The following is a 26,021-nucleotide window of genomic DNA, read 5'->3' on the forward strand; positions in this document are numbered from 1 at the left end:
TGTCTGACCTTTGCTCGGGGCCACCCCGTGAGCATGGTCAGCCACAGACTTGCCATCGATGATGAACCTGCCCTGCCACTGCCCATGGCCCCAGCCCTGGAGGCGACATCCTTCTGTCTCCCTTGACCTCTGCAGCACTTGGCTCTGTGGTTCCTTTGCCCTGAAGCTACAGCAGTGAGAAGGGTGGGGACATGGAGGATACAGTTCTTGTGGCCGCCTCCTCTGTCCTGTGGACTGGGCTGGGGAGGCGCTCAGTTCCCACCTCCCACGTGGGAGCAGCCAGCAGCCTCCCTCGCCTCCCTCATGTAACTCAGCAGGGTCAGAATCCGGCGTTGAAATTACCCGAGGTGGTCGCTCTGTTTGTCCGACAGCTCTGATAGGTACTGATGAGGAAACTGAGGCTCGGGAAGACAGTTGACTTATTCCTGGACTTCTAGTAAGTTTACATAAAAGCCAAATGTTCACAGAGCTCTTTTTTTTTTTTTTTTTTTTTTGAGATGGAGTCTCGCTCTGTTGCCCAGGCTGGAGTGCAGTGGCGCGATCTCAGCTCACTGCAACCTCCACCTTCCAGGTTCAAGCGATTCTCCTGCCTCAGCCTCCTGAATAACTGGGATTACAGGTGCACACCACCACGACTGGCCGATTTTTGTATTTTTAGTGGAGATGGGGTTTCTCCATGTTGCCCAGGCTGGTCTCAAACTCCTGAGCTCAGGTGACCTGCCCACCTCGGCCTCCCAAAGTGCTGGGATTCCAGGCGTGAGCCATCACGTTCAGCCTGTAGTGTATTTAAATGTTTACTGTGAACACAGTAATGTTTTCCACACCCTTGTGGGGCAGTGTAACTGCAAAGCACAAGATAACTGAAGTTTTTAAAAAACAAAGCAAAGCAAACCGTAGTGCTCTAAAGGCTGGGATGGGGCGCTGGTTTAAAGTTGTTTGAGGACTGTGTCACTTTTGACTCTGTGTTTCCTGGCTTGTCCATTAGTCTCATCTGGGAGAGGATGGAGCCTACATCTGGGGGGTCCCGGGTGATCTGGGCCTGGCCATGGGGTTTCCACATTTGTCTATTTGGGGTCTGGGGCTGCCCAGGTCTCTTTGCCGAGGCAGCCCACTGGGGAGGGTCAGGTCTGATCTGGAAGAGCAGGTGCCTGGACGTGTCCACAGGGTAGAGGGACCAGTGTGGTTGAGGTCGTGTCCTCGACCCGTGTGGTCAGGTGGTGGCGGTCGGCGTGTCATCAGGGAAATGGGTGGCCCTGGCCTAGAAAAGCAGTTCTCCAAGCTGGGCCCAGGCCTCTCTGGGGGTCCCCCAACTCCCTTCCGGAGATCCACAGGGTCAGAAGTGTTTTCGTAAGAAGAGTGATGGAACTGGGTTTTATCCTCTCACAAATGTACAAAAAAGGAGAAGTTCACTGATGTGGTTTCAGATGCCGCGTTGAAACTAATCTTTAAGAAACTACCATTTGTGGAGTTTGGGTGCGATATCAAAGAAAAATATCTACAATTTCTGGAAGGTAAAAAACAGTCTTCCTCTTTTCAGCCATCATACACATTTGTGAGGGTCTGGATGTCCTTCACGGACTCAGTGAAACCACCTGTCACAAATGCGTGAGTGAAGAATCAGATTGAATGTCCAGCTGTTTTTTTGTGAAGCCAAACATTAAAACAGTTGTAAAATGTAAAATAATGTATTTGTCTAATGCTTTTTAAGTGTAGTTTTTCATAAAATATGTAAATCATGTGAAAGTCTAAAGGTTTTTTTTTATTATTATACTCTAAGTTCTAGGGTACATGTGCACAATGTGCAGGTTTGTTACATATGTATCCGTGTGCCATGTTGGTGTGCTGCTCAATTAACTCGTCATTTACATGAGGTATTTCTCCTAATGCTATCCCTCCCCCCACCCCCTCCCCACAGTAGACCTGGTGTGTGATGTTCCCCTTCCTGTGTCCAAATGATCTCATTGTTCAATTCCCACCTATGAGTGAGAACATGCGGAATTCGGTTTTCTGTCCTGCGATAGTTTGCTGAGAATGATGGTTTCCAGCTGCATCCATGTCCCTACAAATGACACGAACTCATCCTTTTTTATGGCTGCATAGTATTCCATGGTGTATATGTGCCACATTTTCTTAATCCAGTCTGTCACTGATGGACATTGGGTTGGTTCCAAGTCTTTGCTATTGTGAATAGTGCCGCAATAAACATACGTGTGCATGTGTCTTTATAGCAGCATGACTTATAATCCTTTGGGTATATCCCCAGTAATGGGATGGCTGGGTCAAATGGTATTTCTAGTTCTAGATCCTTGAGGACTCGCCACACTGTTTTCTAAAACGGTTGAACTAGTTTACAGTCCCACCAACAGTGTAAAAGTGTTCCTATTCTCCACATCCTCTCCAGCACCTGTTGTTTCCTGACTTTTTAGTGATAGCCATTCTAACTGGTGTGAGATGGTATCTCATTGTGGTTTTGATTTGCATTTCTGTGATGGCCAGTGATGATGAGCATTTTTTCATGTGTCTGTTGGCTGCACAATTGTCTTATTTGAGAAGTGTCTGTTTATATCCTTTGCCCACTTTTTGATGGGGTTGTTTTTTTCTTGTAATGGGTTTATTATTTTTAATGAATTAACAAAGTTTTAAAGATTTTCTCAGTTTTATTTTCTGGTAACTAGCAGTGGTCATAGCCCATGTATTTTGGATTCCTTAATAATGTCTTTTTTTTTTTTTTTTTTTTTTGGAGACGGAGTCTCGCTCTTGTTGCCCAGGCTGGAGTGCAATGGCACGATCTTGGCTCACTGCAACCTCTACCTCCCAGGTTCAAGCAATTCTCCTGCCTCAGCCTCCTGAGTAGCTGGGATTACAGGCATGTGCCATCACACCTAGCTAATTTTTTTTTGTATTTTTAGTAGAGACAGGGTTTCACCACATTGGCCAGGCTGATCTTGATCTCCTGACCTCAAGCAATCCTCTCGCCTTGGCCTCCCAAATTGCTGGGATTACGGGCCTGAGCCACCACATCCGACCTCAAAAATTTTTTATAGCATTTTGTTGTTGTTTTTTTTGAGAGAGAGAGTCTTGCTGTGTCACCCAGGCTGGAGTGCAGTGGCGCAGTCATGGCTCCCTGCAGCCTCCACCTCCTGGGCTCAGACGATCTCCCGCCCAGCTAATTTTTGTTCTTTTGGTTGAGACAGGGTTTCACCATGTTGCCCAGGCTGATCTCAAACTCCTGGGCTCAAGTGACCTGCCCACTTCAGCCTCCCAAAGTGTTGGAATTACAGGTATGAGACACCATGTCCAGCCTATGAATGAGTGATAGTTCATTTTTTTCGTGGTCTGTATTGGTGCTGAAGTTGTAATTCATATACCATGAAATTCACACTGTTAAAGGATGCAATTCCGTGGTTTTAGTATATTCACAAAATTGTGTAACCATCACCACTGTCTAATTCCGGAACATTTTTATCACCCCAAAAAGAAGTCCTGAACCCACTGGGAGTCTGTTCCCCTTTACCTGCAGCCCCTGATAACCACTAGTCACCTTCCATCTCAGATTCGCTTATTCTGGACACATCATATAAATAAAATCATACAGTACGTGGTCTTTTATGACTGACTTTTCTTACTTAGGATGTTTTAAAGATTCGTCCACGATTTAGCTGGTGTCAGCACTTCATTCCTTTTTATGGCCAAATAATAATCCATTGTATGGAAACAGCACATTTTCCTCATTCATCGGTTGGTGGATATTTTGGTTGTTTCTACTTTTTGGCTGTTATGAATAATGCTGCTAAGAACGTTTGTGTACAGGTTTTGGCGAGGACATGTCTTGGGTCTGTAACCAGGAGCAGAGTTTCTGGGTCGTACGGTAAATCTGTATTTGACATTTTGAGGAAGTGCCAAACGGATTTCAAACCTGGATATTTTTTAAGAGTGTAAAGGGGTCCTGGGTTTGAGAACCACTGGCCTAGCTGGAATTAGACCAGGCGAGTGTGGATGACTCAGGAGAGCCCTTCATTCTTGCTCTGGGGTTGAGATACCCTCAGCCTCATCCCACCCTCCCTTCAGAACGCACGCGTGGCATCCTCACAATGATCACCCAAGATAATCCTGTCCTTGGAGGGAAGGAGAAAGCCGGCTACACTAGACGGTGCACAGGTGACCCATTGGGGGTCCTGGAGCAGGGTCGCCTCCCTGCGGGATCCCCAGATGCCATGCTCATGGCAGTGTCTACGGGTGGCTCCCCTTGGCATGGTGCCAGGTGGCCATCCTGGCTGTAGCTGCCACCCCTTGCCCTCTTGCCTCCCCTTGAGGGCATTGTGACCATTGGTGTGAATCTCTTGGGAAGGACAGCCAGGTCCCCAGGCTTGGGAGAGGTGTAGGATTTCAGCCTGTCTGGCCATCACCCCCCAGCCCAGCCCCTCCTGCTGGGTGACGTGCTCAGGTCAGCCCCTGCTGTACTCTGGCCATCACCCCGCAGCCCAGTGCCTCCTGCTGGGTGACGTGCTCAGTTTGGCCCCTGCTGTACTGGGAGGGGGCAGGGAACAGACGGCCTCCCAGGCTGAGTTGAAAACTGCTAAGGGTGTGCCTGCCCTCTCCTTTCTGACTCGAACCCTTTGATGCCAGTTATGTTCACTCTTGGCACTCGGCCACGTGATCCACCTGGTCACCCTCCCAGAATCATGAGCCTTCTGAAGAGGAGTCTTGAGGGACAGTGTTTTGCTGGAGAGACGGTTCCCACAGTGAGGTTCCAGGCATCCGTGGGGATAGCGCATGGAGGTGGGGTGAGGGGCTGAGTGCATAGAGACCCTGTCTGCCATCTGTACCCCAGCCAATGATGCACTCTTTCTTCTTCCCTCCTTCGTCTCAGATGTGACTCCCCACCCCCAGCCGGGTGCTCCGAGCCATGGCCGACACCATCTTCGGCAGCGGGAATGACCAGTGGGTTTGCCCCAATGACCGACAGCTTGCCCTTCGAGCCAAGTGAGTACCTCTGGGGCCCCCCAGGCCTTCGCTTCCTGCTGCCTCCCTGCTCCTCTCCTGTGTTTAGCAAGATTCATTCCCAGGAGCCCGGAAGGAAGTGTTTGGAGAGAAGCGCCTGTCGGACGCACACCACACTCCAGGCCCTGGACACAGCCATTCACTCATTCAACTACCGTGCAGAATTTATCCCCATTTCCCAGATGAGAAAAGTGAGGCTGAGCTCCTTGCCCACGTCACTTAACTTGTGGGTGGCAGGGCTGCCACCCACACCTGGGTCCAGCCGCCTCCTAAGCCTGTGTCCTTTCTATCACAAAAGGCCGCAGGGACCCACCCCACCTCACGTGCCTTCTCTCTTGTCACTGAGCCGTAGGACTGGAGGTCCCTTAAGACGGGGAGCCTTTGATCCCTGGATGCCCAGTCATTGCTGAGTGCTTGGCACTGTGAGACAGGACAACAAAGGTCTGTCGAATGCTGCCCCTCAGGCTGAAGCGCGACCAGCCCAGAGCTGTCCCAGGGCCTTCTCCGCGCTCTCCTGAGAATCTCACTGGTTCGTCACTTCCAGTTTCTTCCCTTGGGGGTCCTGGCTTTCCTTTTTTTTTTTTTTTTCACACTGAGTCTCGCTGCGTCACCCAGGCTGGAGTGCAGTGGCGCGATCTGAGCTCACTGCAGCTTCTGCCTCCGGGGTTCAAATGACTCTCCTGCCTCCCGAGTAGCTGGGATTACAGGTGCCTGCCACCACGATGAGCTAATTTTTGTATTTTTGGTAGAGATGGGGTTTTGCCATGTTGGCCAGGCTGGTTTCGAACTCCTGACCTCAAGTGATCCACCCACCTTGGTCTCCCAAAATGCTGGGGTTACAGACAGGAGCCACCGCGCCCGGCCCTGGTTTTCCTGATCCCTCAGTCTAGTGAGCTCTCACCTCTGGGTAGGTCAGGCCATCTCCTCTGACTGTCCACTGTGGCTGCAGATGGGGGTCTCAGGTGCCTCGGCTGCCTTCCAGCCCTCCCTGTCCCTCCGAGGGGCTGGGGGTCTCTGACATCTGCTAAGTCCAGACGGGTCCCCTTCGTCCTTCAACCCATGCCGGTCACGGGAGCCAGCATGTCCCAAATGGGACCAAATTCAAACACTTTGCAATTAGATGTTACGAACCCGCAGGGGACAGAACTGAAACATTAAAGGGAACGAGAAGAACTAATTTGAAACGCCCGAGAAGAGGGGAGTCCTGTGCCACAGTTAGCTTCTCTCCTCCGCTGGGAGGGCTCAGCTCCTTCGTGCTCACCACAGTGGGTGAGGTCGGTCCCTCTCCTTCTCTGTCCTCGGATGCCGGGCGGATGAAGTGTCCTCCCAGGCAGGGCAGGAGTTTCCGAGGAGAGCTCTGCCACTGTGCTCTAGACACGGCCCAGCAGGACTCTTGACCCTTCAGGCTTCCCTTCGGCTCTCCCTGACCATGTCTCTCGCTCAGCAGCAGCCAAAAGCTGCTGTGGCACCTTTAGAAGAGAGAATGCTTTTATCCCTCCCCGGGGTGCTGCCTTCTCATGCCTGGCACAGTCTTTGGAAAGGAGAGACATACTAATTCCCACCCGCAGAGCCGGGAGCTGTGCCCCGTGGGACCCTCATGGACGTCTGGGCTGCAGCTCGGGGCTCAGGCACTGACTGCACAGCAGTGAACAGGACCAACACGGTCCCTGGTCTTAAAGCACAGGGGGGCAGAGGCGGGCATCATTTGACCAGTTAGGTAAGTTGCTCTGATGGTGACAATAGGCAGTGGGGACGTGGGAGAAGGTGTAGCCTACTCTGGAGATCAGGAGAGGGGCTTCCCTGAGAGTGTGCGGCCTCCACTGAGACCCAGAAGATGGAGCAATGTTAGATGGCAGCAGGAGGGACGCACTTCCAGGCAGCGGAAACAGCATGTGCAAAGGCCCCGAGGTAGAAGGAACAGGGCAAGTGGAGCCCTGGCCGCAGGTCAGTGTGTTGCGAGTGCACAGTGTGAAGGGTGGACAGTGTGGAAGGAAGATGGAGAGAGAGGCAGGGGCTGGGGCAGGGCCCGGTCCTCCAGAGACTCACGTTCCGGAGGGGAGATGGGGGGGTTTCATGTTGTCTCCTAATAATGTATCAGCCCAATGAAGGACATAGACCCAGGCCTTCCAGGAACTCTGAGAGTGGATTCTTTACCTGGTTTGGAGGGTATCAAGGAAAAGCCTCCAGGTGAAGGTCATGTGTAAAGAAGTCTTTAAAAAGAATAGGCTGGGCACGGCCAGGCGCGGTGGCTCAAGCCTGTCATCCCAGCACTTTGGGAGGCCGAGGCGGGCGGATCACGAGGTCAGGAGATCGAGACCATCCTGGCTAACACGGTGAAACCCCATCTCTACTAAAAAAATACAAAAAACTAGCCGGGCGCGGTGGCGGCGCCTGTAGTCCCAGCTAGTCGGGAGGCTGAGGTAGGAGAATGGCGTGAACCCGGGAGGCGGAGCTTGCAGTGAGCCGAGATCCGGCCACTGCACTCCAGCCTGGGCGGCAGAGTGAGACTCCATCTCAAAAAAAAAAAAAAAAAAGAATAGGCTGGGCACGGTGGCTCACGCCTGTAATCCCAGGACTTTGGGAGGCTGAGGCGGGTGGATCACTTGAAGCCAGGAGTTCTCAAGACCAGCCTGACCAACATGGTGAAATCCTCTCTCCTAAAAATACAAAAATTAGCCAGGCATGGTGGTGCATGCCGGTCATCCCAGCTACTTGGGAGGCTGAGGCAGGAGAATCGCTTGTACCCGGGAGGCGGAGGTTGCAGTGAGCTGAGATTGTGCCATTGCACTCCAGCCTGGGGGACAGACTGAAGCTCTGTCTCAAGATAGATAGATGGATGGATGGATAGATAGACAGATAGATAGATAGATAGATGATAGACAGATGGATGGATGATAGATAGATGGAGAAGTAGATAGATAGATGACAGACAGATGATAGATACAGATGATAGATCGATAGATAGATGGATAGATAGACACACAGGTAGACAGATAGATAGACAGACAGATAGAATAGGAGTGAGAGGTGGACAGAGAGTTTAGGGAGAGAGACAGGTGCTCCAGGTGAAGGGTGCAGCATGAGCAAAGGCCTGGGGACTGCACGCAGCTTAGAACACGAGGGAGTAACTGGTGAGGCCAGGTGAGCCGAGAGACGAGGGCGCCGTGCGGGGAACGTGCGGGGCGGGTTCTTTCTGGAGGTTGCTGCCCATCGATGTCAGCTGCCCTCAAGTTGGCCTCCTTCTCCTCCGGCCGTGTGGAGGGGGCATTGCGAGGGGGGTAGGCAGCACGCTCAGTGGCGCTGTGACTGTAGGCGGGAGTCAGGGCCTGGAGCAGCAGGTCGGATGAGAGGACGTGGATGGCTGGGGCCAGGAGGCGGAGCAGATGGAGGCAGGAACCTGGGTGCAGAGGAGGCCCTGGGGGAGCCCGAAATGCTCCCAGGCAGGACTGTCAGCAGCTGCTGGGTGTGAACTCCGCAGGTCAGGGCTCAGGCGTGGAGTCAGCGGTGGAGGCGGCCAACCCCGGATTCCTGCCAGCCAGCTACCTGCCACACCCCATCTCCTCTGAGAAACGGGGAGGCCTGCCCCGCGGGGTGGCTGAGGCTCGGGGCCTTCCAGGGCAACTCTGAGGGTCTGGGCCTGCCTTGTGGGATGACTGTGAGGGTCCAGGCCTGCCTCTCGGGGTGATGGAGGGTCTGGGCCCACCTCGCTGCAACAGTCGGGACCAGGCAAGACGTGAGACCACCGGGGCCCATCCTGTGTCAGGGAGACCCCTGGAAAGGGTCCGCCTCCCTCAGCCTGCTGCCCTAGGTCCTGCCTCCAGGACTCTTACCTTCTGACACTTCCCTAAAGAAAGAAAGCCTTTCCAGAGCCCCATCCCCTCCCTGCTTGGTGATTCTCTTGTTTATCCACTTCCTGCTGCCACCTGCGTGTCCTACCAAGCAGCATGTCCCTGCGCCTAAGAGGCCAGGCGTCCCAGCCGGTGCTTTATAATGCGTTGAATGAAAACGCCTTACACCTGTTCGTTAAATAGGTCTCTGTGTCATTGATTTGGCATCTGCCTCCCCCACCATATTGCATTTCTTCAGGGTGCAGTGTTTTTTCCCGTCTCATTCATCTCTGCACACAGCAATGTCACAGGCACGCAATGTCACAGGCACGGAATGTCACAGGGGAGCTGGTGCCCACCCAGGGCAGGGGCTCTGCGGTTGGATCTGCTGCTGCCACTCTCTCCCTGTCCAGAAAAATAGAAGGAGTTTGAGTCCTTCCCCCGCCCCAGTTACAGCCTCAGGAGGCAGCACCCCTGCAGCCCGGTGGAGCAGACAGCTCAGCCTCCGGACCCACTCCCAGCCCTGCCTCGCCGTTGCCTGCCCTCACCGTAGCGCCTCTGGTGAAACTCGCTTTCCCCTCCTGCCTTGAACCTGCCAGTTTTCAGGGTGTTCGTATCAACAGCTGTGTCTTGACCGTAATTACATTCCTTTCCTGTCCCCTGGTAAACTCCGTCTCACTTCCTTACGGAGCTGGGAGCTCCTTTTTTCTTCCTTGGTAACGTCTCATGCTCCTCCCTTGACCCTCATGTGCCGTGACCTTGGCCTTCTCTGCGTACCTGAGGGCCATATTCTGTGTTTCTGCCTCCCAGGTTAAGATGGTGCTGCCCTCTTTGCCAAGGCCCAGGAGCTGGCGGATGGCAGGGCTGGTGCTTGGAGCCTGTGTCTGCCCCGTCTCTGATGCCCGTATTCCCCCCCCGGCACATAGTACCTGGGCTGTCCACTGACTGTTCTCAGGAGGGCTTGGTGGATGCGGTAGGGGCTGCAGGAGTTTGCACCGGGGAGGCCTCAACGCGGTCTGTGTTATTCCCTCTCGAGGCTGCAGACAGGCTGGTCTGTGCACACCTACCAGACGGAGAAGCAGAGAAGGAACCAGCACCTCAGCCCGGCGGAGGTGGAGGCTATCCTGCAGGTCATCCAGAGAGCCGAGCGGCTGGACGTCCTGGAGCAGCAGAGAATTGGGTGAGGCGGGGCCGGAGCCAGCTCAGTGGGAGGACAGCAAGGGCTTTGGTGCAAGCACAGGGGACTGGGAGGCCGGCACTCTGGGTCCTGGTGCTGCATGTCACCTCTGGGAGGGGTCAGGAGGTCACTGGCTCTGCCTGAACACCCCGGAGTGTAACTCAGCCTGCTGAGGCCTCAGGATAGGCCTCTGTCAGACGGTGCTAGCCGCTGAGGTGTGTGCCCTGCTGTGGGTGCGAATGAGCGTGGTGAAGTGCCCCACGGGCTGTTCGACTCTGGGCACCTGCGGGTCAGCTGTGGTTCAGCCAAGGGAGGGTTCAGGTGGAGGCTGAGCCGCGGGTCGCCCTTGAAAGCTCCCGCAGGAGCCGCTCCCGGCTGGCTCTACAAGCCTCTCCTGGCCTCTGACTCCAGCGCCCACCACAGCTCAGTCTTCTAGCGCTTTCATCGTGTAATTACAAAAGAAATTCGTATTTCCTAGAAAATCTGAAAAACACAGAAAAGCACAAGTAGGAAGACACAAACGCACTGGGCAGGAATTGATTTCATTCTGCTGGCCTCCTACGTATCTTTCATCTTTTCTTTTCTTTTTCTTTCTTTTTTCTTCCTTTTTTTTTTTTTTTTTTGAGACAGGGTCTCACTCTGTCATGTAGATTGGAGTGCAGGGGTACGATCATGGATCGCTGCAGCCTCAACTTCCTGGGTTCAAGCGATCCCCCAACCTCAGCCTTAAGTAGCTAGAACCGTGGGGGGGTACGAGGGCACCACCACGCCCAGCTTTTTTTTTTGTGGAGACGGGGTCTCACTGTGTTACCCAGGCTGGTCTTGAACTCCTGGGCTCAAGCCATCCGCCTGCCTCAGCCTCACAAAGGGCTGGGATTTCAGGCGTGAGCCACCGTGTCCGGCCTTCCTGTCTTTACAGTGGGAAAAACAGGCCAGATGGCATGGCTCGTTCTTCAGCTGTGAGTCCGCCTGTTCTCCGAGAGCCATCGCTGGTCCCCATGCAACATGCCACTGTCCCTCAGCCTCCCTTGCCCTCTCTCCCCTCAATCTCCCTCCCCTCCATCTCCCTCACCTTCCCTGCCCTCAATCTTCTTCACACCCCCTCACACTTCCTTACCCCCCCACCCTCAATCTCCCTCGCCCTCCCTTGCCTCAGTCTCCCTCCCCTCAGTCTCCCTCCCCTCAGTCTCCCTCAGTCTCCCTCCCCTCAGTCTCCCTTACCCTCCTGCCCCTGGATCTCCCTCGCCCTCCCTCCCCTCAATCTCTCTTGCCCTCCCTGCAGTCCCTCTGCCTCCCCCGACTATTTCCATTTCATCTCCCTATCTGAAATCAGTTTGCTTGTTTTCTTGCTTATGAATTTTGTTCCTTATTGAAGGTAAGTTCCATGAGGGCAGGGACCATGCCTGTCTCTCGCGTGTTTGCTACGATATTCCCAGTGTCTGATGACTCAGGTACTCAATGAATAGTTGGTGAGTGAAGGAAAGATTCACAGTTAGCCAGGGGATGTGCGAGGAACAACCTCCCGGGTGAGGGGACAGCAGACGTGGCACGGGACGGTTTGCGGCCTTGGTGGCTGCTGCGCCCAGGCGGGAAGCACGTTCCCTCTGACTCTGTGTCCTGTGCTGCAGGCGGCTGGTGGAGCGGCTGGAGACCATGAGGCGGAACGTGCTGGGGAACGGCCTGTCCCAGTGCCTGCTCTGTGGGGAGGTGCTGGGCTTCCTGGGCAGCTCGTCCGTGTTCTGCAAAGACTGCAGGAAGGTAAGGCCCTGCTCTGGCCCTGCCGTTCTGGCCTCCCAGCCTGGACCAGCCCCGGTGCTCTGTGGCTTTCATCCTGGCTCCCAGGAGTGTATGTGTCTGCGCTGGGCGTGTGGTATCCTCTGCCTCTTGGCAAGAAGGACTAAGACTTAAAAACCAAATGGCCTGCCAGGCGCGGTGGCTCAAGCCTGTAATCCCAGCACTTTGGGAGGCCGAGACGGGCGGATCACGAGGTCAGGAGATCGAGACCATCCTGACTAACCCGGTGAAACCCCGTCTCTACGGGCGGATCACGAGGTCAGGAGATCGAGACCATCCTGGCTAACACGGTGAAACCCCGTCTCTACTAAAAATACAAAAAAACTAGCCGGGCGAGGTGGCGGGCGCCTGTAGTCTCAGCTACTCCGGAGGCTGAGGCAGGAGAATGGCGTAAACCCGGGAGGCGGAGCTTGCAGTGAGCTGAGATTCGGCCACTGCACTCCAGCCCGGGCGACAGAGCGAGACTCCGTCTCAAAAAAAAAAAAACCAGGCCGGGCGCGGTGGCTCAAGCCTGTAATCCCAGCACTTTGGGAGGCCGAGACGGGCGGATCACGAGGTCAGGAGATCGAGACCATCCTGCCTAACACGGTGAAACCCCGTCTCTACTAAAAATACAAAAAAAACTAGCCGGGCGAGGTGGCGGGCGCCTGTAGTCCCAGCTACTCGGGAGGCTGAGGCAGGAGAATGGCGTAAAACCCAGGAGGCGGAGCTTGCAGTGAGCTGAGATCCGGCCACTGCACTCCAGCCTGGGCGACAGAGCGAGACTCTGCCTCAAAAAAAAAAAAAAAAAAAAAAAACCAAAAAAAAACCCAAATGGCCTGACGTCTAGGGCCAGCTCTGGGTCTCGTCGCGTGGGTGTACCTTCCAGCTCTCCTGCTAGATTCACGCCCAAGCCGCGAGACCCAGAGCTGGTGTTAGACATCAGGGAGGATCTAGCTCAGAAAACTTGTTTAATGTCTCACACCTGATGTTCTTCATCTGTAAAATACGGTCATGATGCCATGCCCCTCACCATGCTAAGAGGATTAAATATTCCTAAATGCAAAATTCTTAAAACCTTGCCTGGCACGTAGGCACTCAATTAATGTTATCTCCAGAATATATTAAGTCAACAAGAAAAATATGTTTTCAGTTGTTATTAGATACATCCTCTTTTCCTCAAGGCCAAACAGTATGCTAGGATGACACTTTCTGTTCTATTGACCTGCTGCTCTTGATCCCTGGTTACTCAAAGAAGAACGATCTTTGCAGGGAGATCAAACTGATTTTCTCCTTATACTGAATCATGCCACATATTAAATTGTTTCATATTGATTCTAGGACTTTTTTTTTTTTTGAGACGGAGTCTCGCTCTGTCGCCCGGACTGGAGTGCAGTGGCCGGATCTCAGCTCACTGCAAGCTCCGCCTCCCGGGTTTACGCCATTCTCCTGCCTCAGCCTCCCGAGTAGCTGGGACTACAGGCGCCCGCCACCTCGCCCGGCTAGTTTTTTTTGTTTTTTTTAGTAGAGACGGGGTTTCACCGTGTTAGCCAGGATGATCTCGATCTCCTGACCTCGTGATCCGCCCGTCTCGGCCTCCCAAAGTGCTGGGATTACAGGCTTGAGCCACCGCGCCCGGCTGAATCTAGGACTTTTTAAATATAAATTTTAGTTTTTCCTGGAGTTTCAACTTGCTTTTTTCTTATTGCTGAGAGAATAATGTGCCTTCTAATCCTCAAGATGAGTTAACATGTCAGTTTTACAGTTACATGGAGGCTATTTTTTTTCCTGGCATAAACCCCTTCTGGATTCTTATGCCTGCTCCTCCTAGGCTGGGAGCTGCACGGCTATTATAACGGGACTTCCCTTTGCTGCCCTCCCAGGTTAGAAACACTGTTCTCAAGACACCATGTCTTCCTCGTTTTTGTGTTCACCTTAGTTTTTCTGGAACCCATCCTCAAGTAACCTCCATATGCTACTCAAGTTTTTTTTGTTTTTGTTTTTGTTTTCTGGAGACAGAGTCTTGCTCTGTCACCCAGGCTGGAGTGCAAATGGCGCAATCTCGGCTCACTGCAACCTCTGCCTTCTGGGTTCAAGCAATTCTCCTGCCCGAGCCTTCAGAGTAGTTGGGATGACAGGCGTGCGCCATCACACCCAGCTAATTTTTGTATTTTAGTAGAGATGAGGTTTCGCCATGTTGGCCAGGCTGGTCTCGATCTCCTGACCTCAGGTGATCCGCCCGCCTCGGCCTTCCAAAGTGCTGGGATTACAGGCTTGAGCCACTGTGCCCAGCCTAGTCGTGGTTTTAAGACTTGAGTTACTATACTGAAGAAGACAGAGAAGGAACTTTTTTGAGATGATATTGGGCAAGGGAACTAAAAAACAAGTAATGATCAAATAAACAAGATGATTTCAGAAAATAATAAACGCTGGGAAGAAATAACAGAGGACAGAAGATGGAGGATGGAGGATGGGGTGGGGTGGGAAGTGTTGAGAGGACCGGGAAAGATGGAGAAGTCAAAATAAATGAACATGGACATGGATCATGGAGGCCGCTGGCAACCTGGAGGGCATTTTCAGGAGCACTCAAAAGCGGGATGAGAAAACCAAAGGTGCAGTGAGGTTAATCTGCCCAGTAATAAGTAGGAAAGCCAGGATGACAGCTGTGGTCAATCTTTTTTTTTCCTGTTCTGTCATATGTGGTAAACTGGGCTGAGGAATGTGGATTAACTGGTCCAAGAATACTGGAGGGATGATGGGGACCCAGGTGTCAGGCTTTGCTGGCTCCTTCTTCAGCCCTGCGAAGGGCCTGGACTACAGGTCACTGGAGGTGGGCACAGGGACTACAGGTCAGTGGAGGTGGGCACGGGGACTACAGGTCAGTGGAGGTGGGCACGGGGACTACAGGACAGTGGAGGTGGGCACGGGGACTACAGGACAGTGGAGGTGGGCACGGGGACTACAGGACAGTGGAGGTGGGCACGGGGACTACAGGTCAGTGGAGGTGGGCGCGGGGACTACAGGACAGTGGAGGTGGGCACGGGGACTACAGGTCAGTGGAGGTAGGCATGGGGACTACAGGTGAGTGGAGGTGGGGGGCACAGAGGCTTGGGAATGGCCAACTTCCAGGACTCGGGCAGTGGCTGCTGCCTGGCAGAACGGGACCTGGCAGTCTATTTCCTCCTCCTGTCTCTCAATCCCACAGCTGCTGTGAATACTCCAGCTACAGGGGACTGTGGAGAGGCACAGGGCCTGGCCCGTGGTAGATAGTCCGGATACAGGGGACCACGAAGGACCATGAAGCCTGGCCTGCTTTCCCTGCGACCGTCCAGGGCCTGTGCCACAGAGGCCGCTGCTGGTCTGGCTGCTCACGGTTAATCCAGCTGCCCCTTGGAGCTGTGGCTTAGGCAGCAGTGGCCGTCGCGGGGAGGGACCTCAGGTGGAGGTGGTCCCCATGCTGTCCTGGAGCTCTGGGCTGGGCTGGGCGTTTCCGTTGCAAATGGTTCTTGGTGTTCAGCAGGCTGAAGGTCAACGGAGGTGGGACTACAGGTCGTGGCTTGAGCGGTGAGGTGGGGGAGCCTTTGAGCTTCTGAGGGGCTTGTTCCAGGATTGAGGTGGGAGGAGAGGGTATGAGGGGAACACCGCTGGATGGTGGGCACTTGGGGGCTTTGGAGGGTCACCCTAACTTCTTGGAGAAGGCGGTGTTGTTCGTTCATTCGTAGTCACTCATTCTGTAAATACCAGCCCATCGTGTGCAAGCCCTGTTCTGGGTGCTGGTGACGCCGCGAACGAGATGGACCAAGTCCACCCTGTGGTGGAGATGACTCTCCAGGGGTCGGGGTGCGGAGAAGACACATGAACAAACGTGGAGCAGCACTAGGGACCCCGAGGACGCCACTGAGTTAATGCAGAGCTCCTAGGGGGCGGCCTCGGGGGCCTCTCCGGGCTCAGGCCGGAACAAGCAGGAGCTGGCCCTGGGAAGATCTGGGTGGAACAGCTCCCGGCGGAGGGAACGGCAGGCTTCCCCCGATGAGTCCCGGAGGCCCTGAGGCAGGAACCAGCTGGGCATATTCAAGGGGCAGATGGTGGCGTCTGGGGCAGAGAGCGTGAGCGGCGGGATGGCCCATGACACGGAGCCTCGCCGGTCAAGGTCAGGAGCTGAGATTTCACTTGAGTTTCATGGGATGCCAGCGGAGTGTCTGAAGCAGGGGTGTGATGTGATCTGTGTTTTTAAGAGATGACCCTAGTGCTGGACACAAGTTAGGTGGGGATGGCTGTCACTGGGAGAGGATAGGGTTGGGGATGAGGCCACGTAAGGACTGAGGCCATTTGCTAAGACAGAGCGTCGGCCTCTTCAGTGTATTCTCAGCAGATGGGGAGGAATTGGGGTGAATGAGGGTTCTAGGAAGGAAAGAGTCCTAGGCTGCTGGGGGTCGGGGTGAGAGGTCGCTTGGTCCACCCTGAGCAGCAGGCAGCAGGTGGTCCCGGACTTGCCGGTGAGGACTGTCCCCACGCAGACGCCATGCAGTGCTGGGGGCTCGTGCCCGGATGGGAGGGACTCATCTGTACCTCCAGGAGTGCCTCTGTGTTCCTGCAGGGACCGGCAGGGCCAGCTTCCCTCCTCCCTGGCTGCAGGATTGTGAGGTGGTTGTGCACGGAGCTGCAGGACCAGACGGGCTTGGGTTGCAGTCCCAGCGTGGCCACGGTGGCGCGGTCTCGCGCAAGTCACTTAACTTCTCCGGGCCTCTGTTCTTTCATGTGTAAAACGGGGTCATTAAGCTTCCGTCTCTGTTGATGGATGCTGTGGTACAGCAGGAGCCTTTCGCCGACTGCCTGGCCCGCTGGCAGCATGCAGTAAAGGATGCCTGTGATGGTTAAGAATCCACTCCAGGGTCCTGCCTGCTGAGGCCACACACGTGTTACCAAAGATGGAGCAGATCTCCAGACATTTCAGAAGAGGCTGAGTGACTCCCCATGGCATAGTCAGCTCAGGCCGCCGTAAGAAAATGCCACAGACTAGGCGCCTTCAGCAGTGGGCATTTTTCAGAGTTTGGAGGCACGAAATTCTGAGATCAAGTTGCTGGCTGATTCTGTCTGGTGAGGGCCCTTTTCCTGGCATGCAGACAGCTGCCTTCTCCTTGTGTCCTCGCGTGGCAAGAGGAGAGGGCTCTAGTCTCTCCTCCTCCTCTTGCTTTTTTGTGTTTTTGACAGGTTCTCACTCTGTCACCCAGGCTGGAGTGAAGTCATGTGATCATTGCCCACTGCAGCCTCCACCTCCTGGGGTCAAGCAACTTTCCTGCCTCAGCTTCCCGGATAGCGGAGACTACAGATGTGCACCACCATGCCTGTCTAATTTCTGATTTTTTGTAGACACTGGGTATTGCTTTGTTGCCCAGGCTGGTCTCAAACTAGCTCTCAAGCAACCCTCCCACCTCTGCTTCCCAAAGTGCTGGGATTACAGATGTGAGCCACAGCACCCGGCCTCTTACTTTTCTGATAAAGACACGAGTCCTATTGGATTAGGGCCTCACCCTCGCAACCTCATTTTACCTTAATTACCTCCTAAAGACCCTCTCTCCAAATACAGTCACTCCGGGGGAGGGGGTCACGGCTTCAATATAGGAATTTTGAGGGGACACAGTGCAGTTCATAGCACCCACATTCTCCTCACTGGAATTCTTGTTTTCTTAAAATTGGAGCTCCCACAGTTAGTGCCATATTTTCTATAATTTACATAAAAGCCTCTGGAAGCCTTTGTAGCTCACTGGATGTCCTGAGCCAGCAGGGAACACCCTCAGTGTTTGTGCGAGTTATTCATGTAAATGGCTCTCTCAATGGCTTAGCCTGTTGTGTGCCAATATCCAAAAAGATCCAAAAAGAGAGGTGTTCAGGGTGGTCACTTCCCTCAGGTCCTGACGGTCACGATGGGCCGACAGTGGTATTCTCTAGCGTGGTGTGCACTGTGGCTGGGACTGGGGTTCCCAGGACTCAAAGCAGCCAGGAGGGCTGCCTGGAGGAGTGGGCCCCTGGAGGCCGGGCAGACTTCTGCAAGGCTGAGGGCAGAGGGAAGGGCATCCGGGGAGGGGAAGACCACACAGGCCGAGGCTCGAAGCTGGAAACAGGCTGGGCGGGCGCCCAGCTGTGAGGATGAGGCGTGGGGAGCACAGAGGCGTGTGCTGAAGGGAAAAGGAGCACAGGATGCAATGGCAGATTCGACTTCGGGACAGTGGACGGTGGAGGAGGGATGGGGCCTGCTCCAGCTGCCTCCGAGGCTGAGATCCTGAAAACACAGGGCAGAGCTGAGATCCTGGGGACGCTGAGTTGTAGGTGACTTGTAAGAGGGTGGAGTCTTTGGGAGGACCAACTGCGTTTGAGCGGTGAATGGGCAGGTGCAGAGGAGTCTTTGGGAGGACGAGCTGCCTTTGAGCGGTGAATGGGCAGGTGTAGAGGAGTCTTTGGGAGGACGAGCTGCGTTTGAGCGGTGAATGGGCAGGTGCAGAGGAGTCTTTGGGAGGACGAGCTGCCTTTGAGCCGTGAATGGGCAGGTGTAGAAGGCTTGGGACCCCAGGGAGAGGATCGCGGAGGCACTGACCCCCGGGGGCCCTGCTGTAGGGAGTGGTTGCCTAGAACCCGAGTCACTGGAGAAGCAGCCTCATCCCTGCAGGCCTCTCTGGTGTCTGGGAGGAGAGACACGGCCATCCGTTCCCCATCCCATGAATATTGATCGCACACCTCCTGGTTTCAGGAGCCAGGCAGATCCTAGTGCCGGGGCGGGGAGGAGGTGTGAAACCATCATGGGTAATTAATTACAGCTGGGGTTGGGGTTAAGCCGGCAGCCCTGGGGGGCTGGGAGGGCTCAACACGGTGCAGGGAATCGGGCCCTCCACTGTGGGCCTGCAGGTCTCTGGGGCACCTCCCTGTTTATCTCCATCTCCACATTCCGCCTCCACACCTTCTGCGGACGGCTGCAGCCCGGGGCCCTGGGAGGTGTGTGGGCTCAGGCAGGCTGGAGAAGGGATGCTGGGGAGATCCCCGCCGTGGGAAGCATCCAGGCCCAGGCGTGGTCGGGGAGGACAGAGCCCCAGGTGCTCCTGGGCACACAGAGGCGTCCCCAGCAAGAGCCCTGGCAGCGTTCAGCAGCTAATGAGCTCGCGGGCGGAAGCCGAGATGCCGGTCCTGGGCGCTGCCTCCCCTCCGTAATTGGGCCTGCGTGCCTCGGCTGCCTGCCCTCATTATCTGAGGGCCGTGGTGGGAAGGGAGAGGGGCTGGCTGGTTAATGAGAGAGGCCTGGTGCTCCTAATTGCTTGGGATCTGAGTCAGCCAGCTTTGAGTCTCACTGAGAGTCCAGCCAGCGATGGGGAGGCTGGGCAGGGCCACAGCAGAGCCCACCTGAGCCTGGGATGCCTTGTCACTGTTTGAGGGAAGCGATGGGTTTTTTTTCTGGTCTCAGCCAAAGGTGTCCCACAGTGTGGGTGCCGGGGAGCCTGCTATGAAACGATGGCCTGAGTCCTAATGAAGGAAGGCTGGGCGGTCTCATATTTGTCCGAGTCCCTTAGAGGAGGTCCAGCTCAGGTGGGGCAGGTGCCACCCAGCCCAGCATGGAGAGAAGGCTGGGCCAGAACCTGACCTTTCCCCCAAGCTGGCTTGAGCCCACTTGGCTCTGAGGAGGGGGTGTGTCCTGCTTAGAGTCATCCCGGACCCCCGGCAGGGACGCTGGCAGGAGGCTGGGGTGGGGGACATGGGCGCTGGCAGGATCCCGGGCTGGATGGGGGACATGCCATGTTCCTAAGGTTTCAGCTTCCCTCTTTGTTCAGTATCTGGGACTCGAGGCCTGAAGCTGTGGAAGGAGCAGGGGGAGTGTCCTTGTTGCTCTTTTGCCTGCAGAGCCCACCTCTTTCCGTCAGTGTGTTCCTTTTTTCAGAGACAAGGTCTTGCTCTGCCTCCCAGGCTGGAGTGCAGCGGCAAACACAGCTCACTGCAGCCTCAAACTCCTAGGCTCAGTCGATCTCCTACCTCAGCCTCCCTCGTAGCTAGGACTACAGGCATGTACCACCTCGCCTGGGTAATTTTTTATTTTTTGTAGAGACAGGGGCTTGCTATGTTGCCCAGGCTCATCTCAAACTCCTGGCTCAAATGATCCTCCTGCCTCGGCCTCTCAAAGTGCTGGGATCATAGGCGTGAGCCACCACCCCCAGCCTCCATCACTGCTTTATTCCCAGCAGCCAGCCCTCCACTCTTAGACATGGCAGTGATTCGTGACCTGCCTGCAGCAGCCGCCTAGAGAGAGTCTGCTCACCTTGAGAGGTATTCTCCTTCTGCCTTGGGAAGCTGTGGGGGTCCTGGCCCCGTCCAGTTTACAGAGAGCTCCTCCTGGAGGTGGAGGCTTTAGGGCCAGCAGAGAGTTCAGGTGCTGATGAGGTCTCTGCTACTCAAAGAGTGGGCCGAGGACCAGTGATGTGGACCCTCCCCTGGATGTTCATTACAAATGCAGAATCTCAGGCCCCCACAGACCTCCCAAACTGGAAGCTTCAGTGTAACCAGATCCCCTTTGCATAATGCTTTCAAGGTTCATCCGTAGGAATTTCCATCCTGTTTAAGGCAGAGGAACATTTTGTTGCATGCGCTCCGTGTATCCACTCACCTGTGATGGACATTTGGGTTGCTGCATGTTTCAGCTCTTGTGAATACGCTGCAGTGAGCATGGGCGTGCGCACCTTCGATTCAGTGGAATTGCTGGATCGTACGGCAGTTCTGTGCTTGCTTGTCTGAGGAGCCGCCATCCTGCTTTCCGTGGCAACCGCACCGTTTTACATCCCCACAAGTAGAAGGCTTAGGGGAAGTCAGTGTTTTGCAGAGCCTGCCTCCCAGATGGGTCCTCCGCGACCCCGTCCCCTCCTCCCTTTCCAAACCTGACCCTCGGTGCCCATCCTTTGGTGGAGCTGTGGAAGCAGCTGCCTCCTTGAGCCGTTTCATCCGAGTCACCTGCAAATTGGCCTCACGATGTCCTTTCTCCTCTTGACCTAATTCAGACATGGAGGACGTGCGTTTGTGACTCATGACAAAGATGAATTTTTTCATTCAGCGACGAAGCTTCCTAAATTCCCAGAAAAAGTCACTTAATTCATCTGTCCTGAGGGGCCTGCTCTGGCGGCTCCGGCATCTCCGAGGCTATTTGGCAGGAATGGACTTGGCCCCAGCTGCTGGGATTGGAGGAGTGGACCAGACACCACACGGCGTCTTGGAATATCTGCCTTGCTCGGAGTCTGACGAGCGGAACGTCTCCATTGAGGCCTCCTTTTCTCTTGCTGTCTTGAGGCCTGCGTGTGGCTTTTCTTCTTCCAAAGAAAGAACAGCTACTTTGTGCGGTGCTGAGCCCCTGCTGTTCACCCCAGCACACGGCTGACCTTCAGCTCAGGGTCATCAGCACGGAGGTAGCCAAGGGGCTGCCGGGACCCAGGGTGGGCCTGGGCAACCACACGGATCCCTGGCAAGGCCCAGAGCTTTCTGGACGGAGCTTTGCGTGACCTGTCCCCTGGTCAGTGTGCACTCAGCTCACCTTCGTGCCAGGCCCCAGGGCTGAGGAGGTGGAGATGCCAGCCCCTGCCCTCCAGGAGCTCATGGTTGGTGTCAGATATTGCAGTGCAGTGAGAAGTGCTGCTGAAGTAGAAGGCAGGGATGAGCGCGGGGCGGACCTGCTGCTGGATGGGCTTGCTGTGGAAAGGACCTGCCGCCGGGAGGACCTGCCGTGGGGAGGACCTGCCCTGGGGTGGACCTGCCACCGGACGGGCTTGCTGTGGGGCGGACCTGCCGCGGGGAGAACCTGCCATGGGCGAGCTGTGGCACCTGGGGAGGTGGGGGAGGACCCCGGGCTGCAGAGTGGAGCGGATGTGGCAGCCAGGCCTGGAGGGGGGTGACCAGGTGCCAGGAAAGGGCACTCCAGGAGCAGGCACAGCTCTGCAGGGCAGGTGCCGAGGAAGTGTGGGGGCATTGGGCACAGCGGGGGGTCTGGTTATGCCGGAGTGTGAGAAGGAGAGGAAGGGAGGAAAAGGGAAGAGGAGGATGGCAGAGAGGAGAGAAAAAGAGGCAGTGAGAGGTAAGAAGCGGATGAGGAGGGAGGGAAGGAGAGAGACGTGAGGATCGGGAGGGCCCTGTGTGCCGGGCGCAGGGGCTGGGCTTGTGTCCTGTGGGCAGCAGCAGAGCCATCGAAGGGCACTGAGCAGGGAAGTGACAGTCTCAGGGCCTGGGAGGAGGTTAAGTCCAGAGGCAGAGAATTCGTGGATATTGAATTATCCAGTTCGCCATAATGACGGCCTGAATTAAGGCAGGAGTGGCCAAGATGGAGACTCTGAAGACAGGAGTTAGCAATGGCAAAGCTGCCAGCCGCGCACGGCACTCTAGAGGCACCAGGTCCGCGCCCACCTGAGGAGCAAAGCCCCCCTGCGAGGTCACGGTCTCCACGTTGCCGGTGAAGAAGTGGAGGCGAGGTGTTCCGGTGAGTCCAGGCTGGATCCCAGGCCGTGGGTTAGAAAGGAACCAGGGACGTCAGGCGCAGTGGCTCACACCTGTAATCCCAGCACTTTGGGAGGCCAAGGTGAGACCAGGAGTCTGAGACCAGCCTGGGCAAAGTAGTGAGACCTCATCTCTACCAGAAAAAAAAAAAAAAAGCCGGTCATGGTGGTGCCCAGTTATGTTTCCAACTACTTGGGAGGCTGAGGCTAAGGACTGCTTGAGCCTGGAAGGCTTGAGCCCCAGAGGCGGAGGCTGCATTGAGTTACGATTGTGCCACTCCTGGCTAATTTCTTATTTTTTGTAGAGACTGGGTCTTGTTACGTTGGCCAGGCTGGCCTCAAACTCCTCAGGCGATCCGCCTGCTCAGCCTCCCACACTACCGGGATACAGGCGTGAGCCGCCAAGCTTAACGATAAGTCATTGAAGCCTCAGATTTTATCTCCACCCAGAATCCTGTGGAGAACTGCCAAGGTTATTTTCTGATTGGGATGCCTCATAGACATTACATATTAAGGTACAATCCAACCCCAGAAAATAAGTCAAACACCACAAGTGTGTGTGAAACATGATGCTCTCGCCCCTGACCGCAGCGGTCTGGGTGTAGGTCTTCCCCCAGCTTCCCTCTGTCTCACACTCACACAGACGTTCGCAGGGTGGACGCGTGTATACACTCTTCATGGGACCAACATGTATTGCTTATTCTGGAATTCCGTTTTTTCATCTTCTTTTCCTACTTAATAAGATACCGAAAACGTCGTCCCATGACTATACATATAAATCAAATTTCAGTTTTAGGAGCTGTGTTGTACACGGGGCTTTTTTACACGTCCCTCTACCCCCCCTTTTCCAGGTGGCTCACACACCTGCTGGGCAGGCCTGGGGTGAGTGTGGGGGGCAGCTGGGAGGGCCGGGCCTGGACCCACCCTCCCTCGACTGCAGACGCCTCCCATCCTGTTTCCCGTTGAGTTTAGCCTCTTCCTGGGGTCGGAATCTCTCCTGGGGCCACGGCCCTCTCTGCTGTCTACTCCCCACACCGCACACAGACACACCTGCCCACGTCTGAAATCCAGCTGAAGGCGAGGCTCAAGTTCATTCCCTGCAGCGGCTCCTTGGACCTTGTGTAAATGGAGGGACAGACATAGGGGGTGGGGCGGGGCGGTGGGGTGAGGCCGTGCTGCCTCAATTCACAGGTAAAACACATTTGAGCCTCCGTGTTCTTGCCTGGCCTGCTACACCCAGACCTGCGGGAGTCGGAAGACAGCGATGCTCGGAACCTCCTGCGTGACCTCATGAAAATCTGTTCCCCTCTCTGGCCTTCTGGTGACAGGCGAAGGCTGGACGAGAGAATCTTTTGGGCCTGCCTGTGGTTTCCTCCCAGGCAGCTGGGGCTCGGTCCAGGCCTTGCACCCTCGCTGTGTGCAGATGCCACAGCAGCAGCAGCTGGGCTGGGAGCTGAAGCTCGTGCCTCGTGCCTCTGGGACGCAGCTCGATGGGTGGTTATTTTAAAGCTGTGGCAGGTTTGCCGCCCAGTTCGCTTTGGCTCAGGCCATAGTGAGTCTGCCCTCTGAGTGAGAGGAGGTCAGGGTAGGGGGTACTTCTGAGAGCCCCTATGCCTGACATTTCTATGATGTCATGTGTCCCTCATGGCCCCCAGGAGATGGGCAGGCAAAAGGCAGTGTTTATACTCGTTTTCCAGATGGAGACACTGACCTCAGAGGGATGACTCCCTCTTGGTGACACAGCGAGTGCCTTGCAATTACTCCCACAGCGAGCTTCAGAACTTTGCCTACAGGCCGGGCGCAGTGACTCACGCCTGTAATTCCAACACTTTGGGAGGCCAAGGTAGGAGGAGCACTGGAAGCCAGGAGTTTGAGGCGACCAGCCTGGGCAACAAAGCGAGACCCTGTTTTAACAAATGAAAAAAACTAGCTGGGCATGGTGGTGCTCCTGTAGTTGCAGCTACTTGGGAGGCTGAGGCAGGAGATCACTTGAGCCGAGGAGTTCAAGACCAGCCTGGGCAATATGGCAAAACCCCATCTCTACAAAAAAAAATAAATAAATAAATAAAACCAGAAATGGTGGTGTGCACCCATAATCTTAACTAGTGGGGAGACTGAGGCGGGAGGATTGCTTGAGCCTGGGAGGTTAAGGCTGCAATGAGCCGTGGTCCCACCACTGTGCTCTAGCCTGGGTGACAGCGTGAGACCCTGTCTCAAGAAAAAAAAAAACGCAGAGAACTTTGTCTATATACCTTTTAAGATGTAAAGAGATCTAAAGATGCACAGGAGACTCCCAAAGAAAGGTGATGTCTGGCCCCACTTCTGAATGAGGTGGCCGCTGGAATGAGGTGACTGACGGCTGCGTGCCCCCGATGCTGGGGAAGGGGTAGCACCCAGCCCTGGGCCCCCCTGAGGCAGGGCCCCCTACAGAGTGCGCCTGAGACCTTGCCCTGGTCTGTCCCACCCTGGACAATGATTGGATACGTGGAGGAGTCACGGCCCAGCCTCACTATGAGGCCAGCCCCTCCTAGAGTGGGTAAGAGCTTCTGTAGGCCTAGGCTGGGGTAGCTGGGACCCCGGTCAGGGCTGTCCTGCAGTGACTCCTCCTCCCCAGGCACCTGCCACCCGGGTCCAGGGCTGTCTTCCCCGGGTCTGGTCAGTGTAGCCTTGGGAGAGCTCCGGCAGCAGGAAGAAGGATGGTTGGCAAATCCACTTAGCAGCCGTTACCAGGCGCCGTGATTTTGTGCAGCCTCTCATCCTCTGTTGTGGTAAATAACAGATAATGACATTTGCAGTCCAGCGCTGCCCCGTGCCGCACACCTCGCCGGCCGTGCCCTGCGAGCTGCCACACCCTGGGAGGCCTGCGATTCTTCACTGGCCTCCGGTCGTCCCTCTGATGCTGGCTCTGACATTTCCCTGCAGCCGTTTGCTGTTCGAGGACCTTCGCTCGGGATGGACGTAGCCTGTCTCGTTCCCGGTGGGAGGACACGGGGGGGCAGGTCTTCTGCCGATGGGGGATTTGAGGGGAAAAGAGGGAGCTGGTTCGTTTCCTCCAGGCTCCTTTTAGCCTGGGCCTCAAAACTGAGAATCAGGCCTTTGTCGGGGGCCTCTAGCCCTCTCCTTCCAGACTCTCCTTTTACCCTTGTTGTCCTGCCTCCCATGGGAGGGAGGGAAGGAGGGTTCTGCCCCAGGTTACAAATGGATAAACTGAGGCTGAGAAGGGTGAGACCCTTCTATCCAGGAACCATATACAGTCTCAGCAGCGGCGTTCGGGCCCTGCAGGGAGTGAGGCCTGAGCACCTGGGTTGCCCATTGCAGGGCCCCCACTGGGTTCCAGACTGGATGAGTCTCATTTGCTTTCCAGCCCATCCTCTGCTCTCTTGCTTGTTCAAATGCAGCTCCGGTCAGGTCACTGTCTCCCTCCTTCCCCCCAAAGTCTTCCATGGCTCCCTGCTGCCTGCAGCATCAACTCTAAAACACCCCCACAAGGTCCCAAGGCCCTCAGTTCATTCCCTGGCTGCAGCCTGCTGACTTGAGCAGCATGAGTGAAATCCCCTGCTGGGAGTTCTAAGGCCCAGGGCCAGGCCTGGCTCCCCCGGCCCCGACCTGCCGTCCGCCTCCTTGGAGCTCTGTTCTGTGCCTAGCAGGTCCCTGTGGGATCGTTAGTGCCGTTGCTGTTAGAATATTAAGAAATCCTGCAATTCTTGTCTAGTCTGCTGCATTTTTCAAATAAAA

General features: G+C 55.3%; 1 protein-coding gene across 18 annotated transcripts in view; it reads left to right on the forward strand.

Annotated features, from left to right (window-relative positions):
• RPH3AL (rabphilin 3A like (without C2 domains)) overlaps positions 1 to 26,021 on the forward strand; it is a 152,250-nt gene that overhangs the window by 47,605 nt on the left and 78,624 nt on the right. For all 18 annotated transcript variants that reach the window (XM_033185245.1, XM_033185252.1, XM_033185242.1 and 15 more), the window contains exons 2-4: positions 4,871 to 4,983; positions 9,865 to 10,008; positions 11,634 to 11,763. In XM_033185245.1, coding sequence (XP_033041136.1) covers positions 4,907 to 4,983; positions 9,865 to 10,008; positions 11,634 to 11,763 — 351 coding nt within the window. In that variant the 5' untranslated portion in view covers positions 4,871 to 4,906. The remainder of the gene's footprint in view (positions 1 to 4,870; positions 4,984 to 9,864; positions 10,009 to 11,633; positions 11,764 to 26,021) is intronic.

Source organism: Trachypithecus francoisi, unplaced genomic scaffold (assembly GCF_009764315.1).
Source record: "Trachypithecus francoisi isolate TF-2019V2 unplaced genomic scaffold, Tfra_2.0 Lachesis_group20, whole genome shotgun sequence".
Classification (NCBI taxonomy): domain Eukaryota; kingdom Metazoa; phylum Chordata; class Mammalia; order Primates; family Cercopithecidae; genus Trachypithecus; species Trachypithecus francoisi.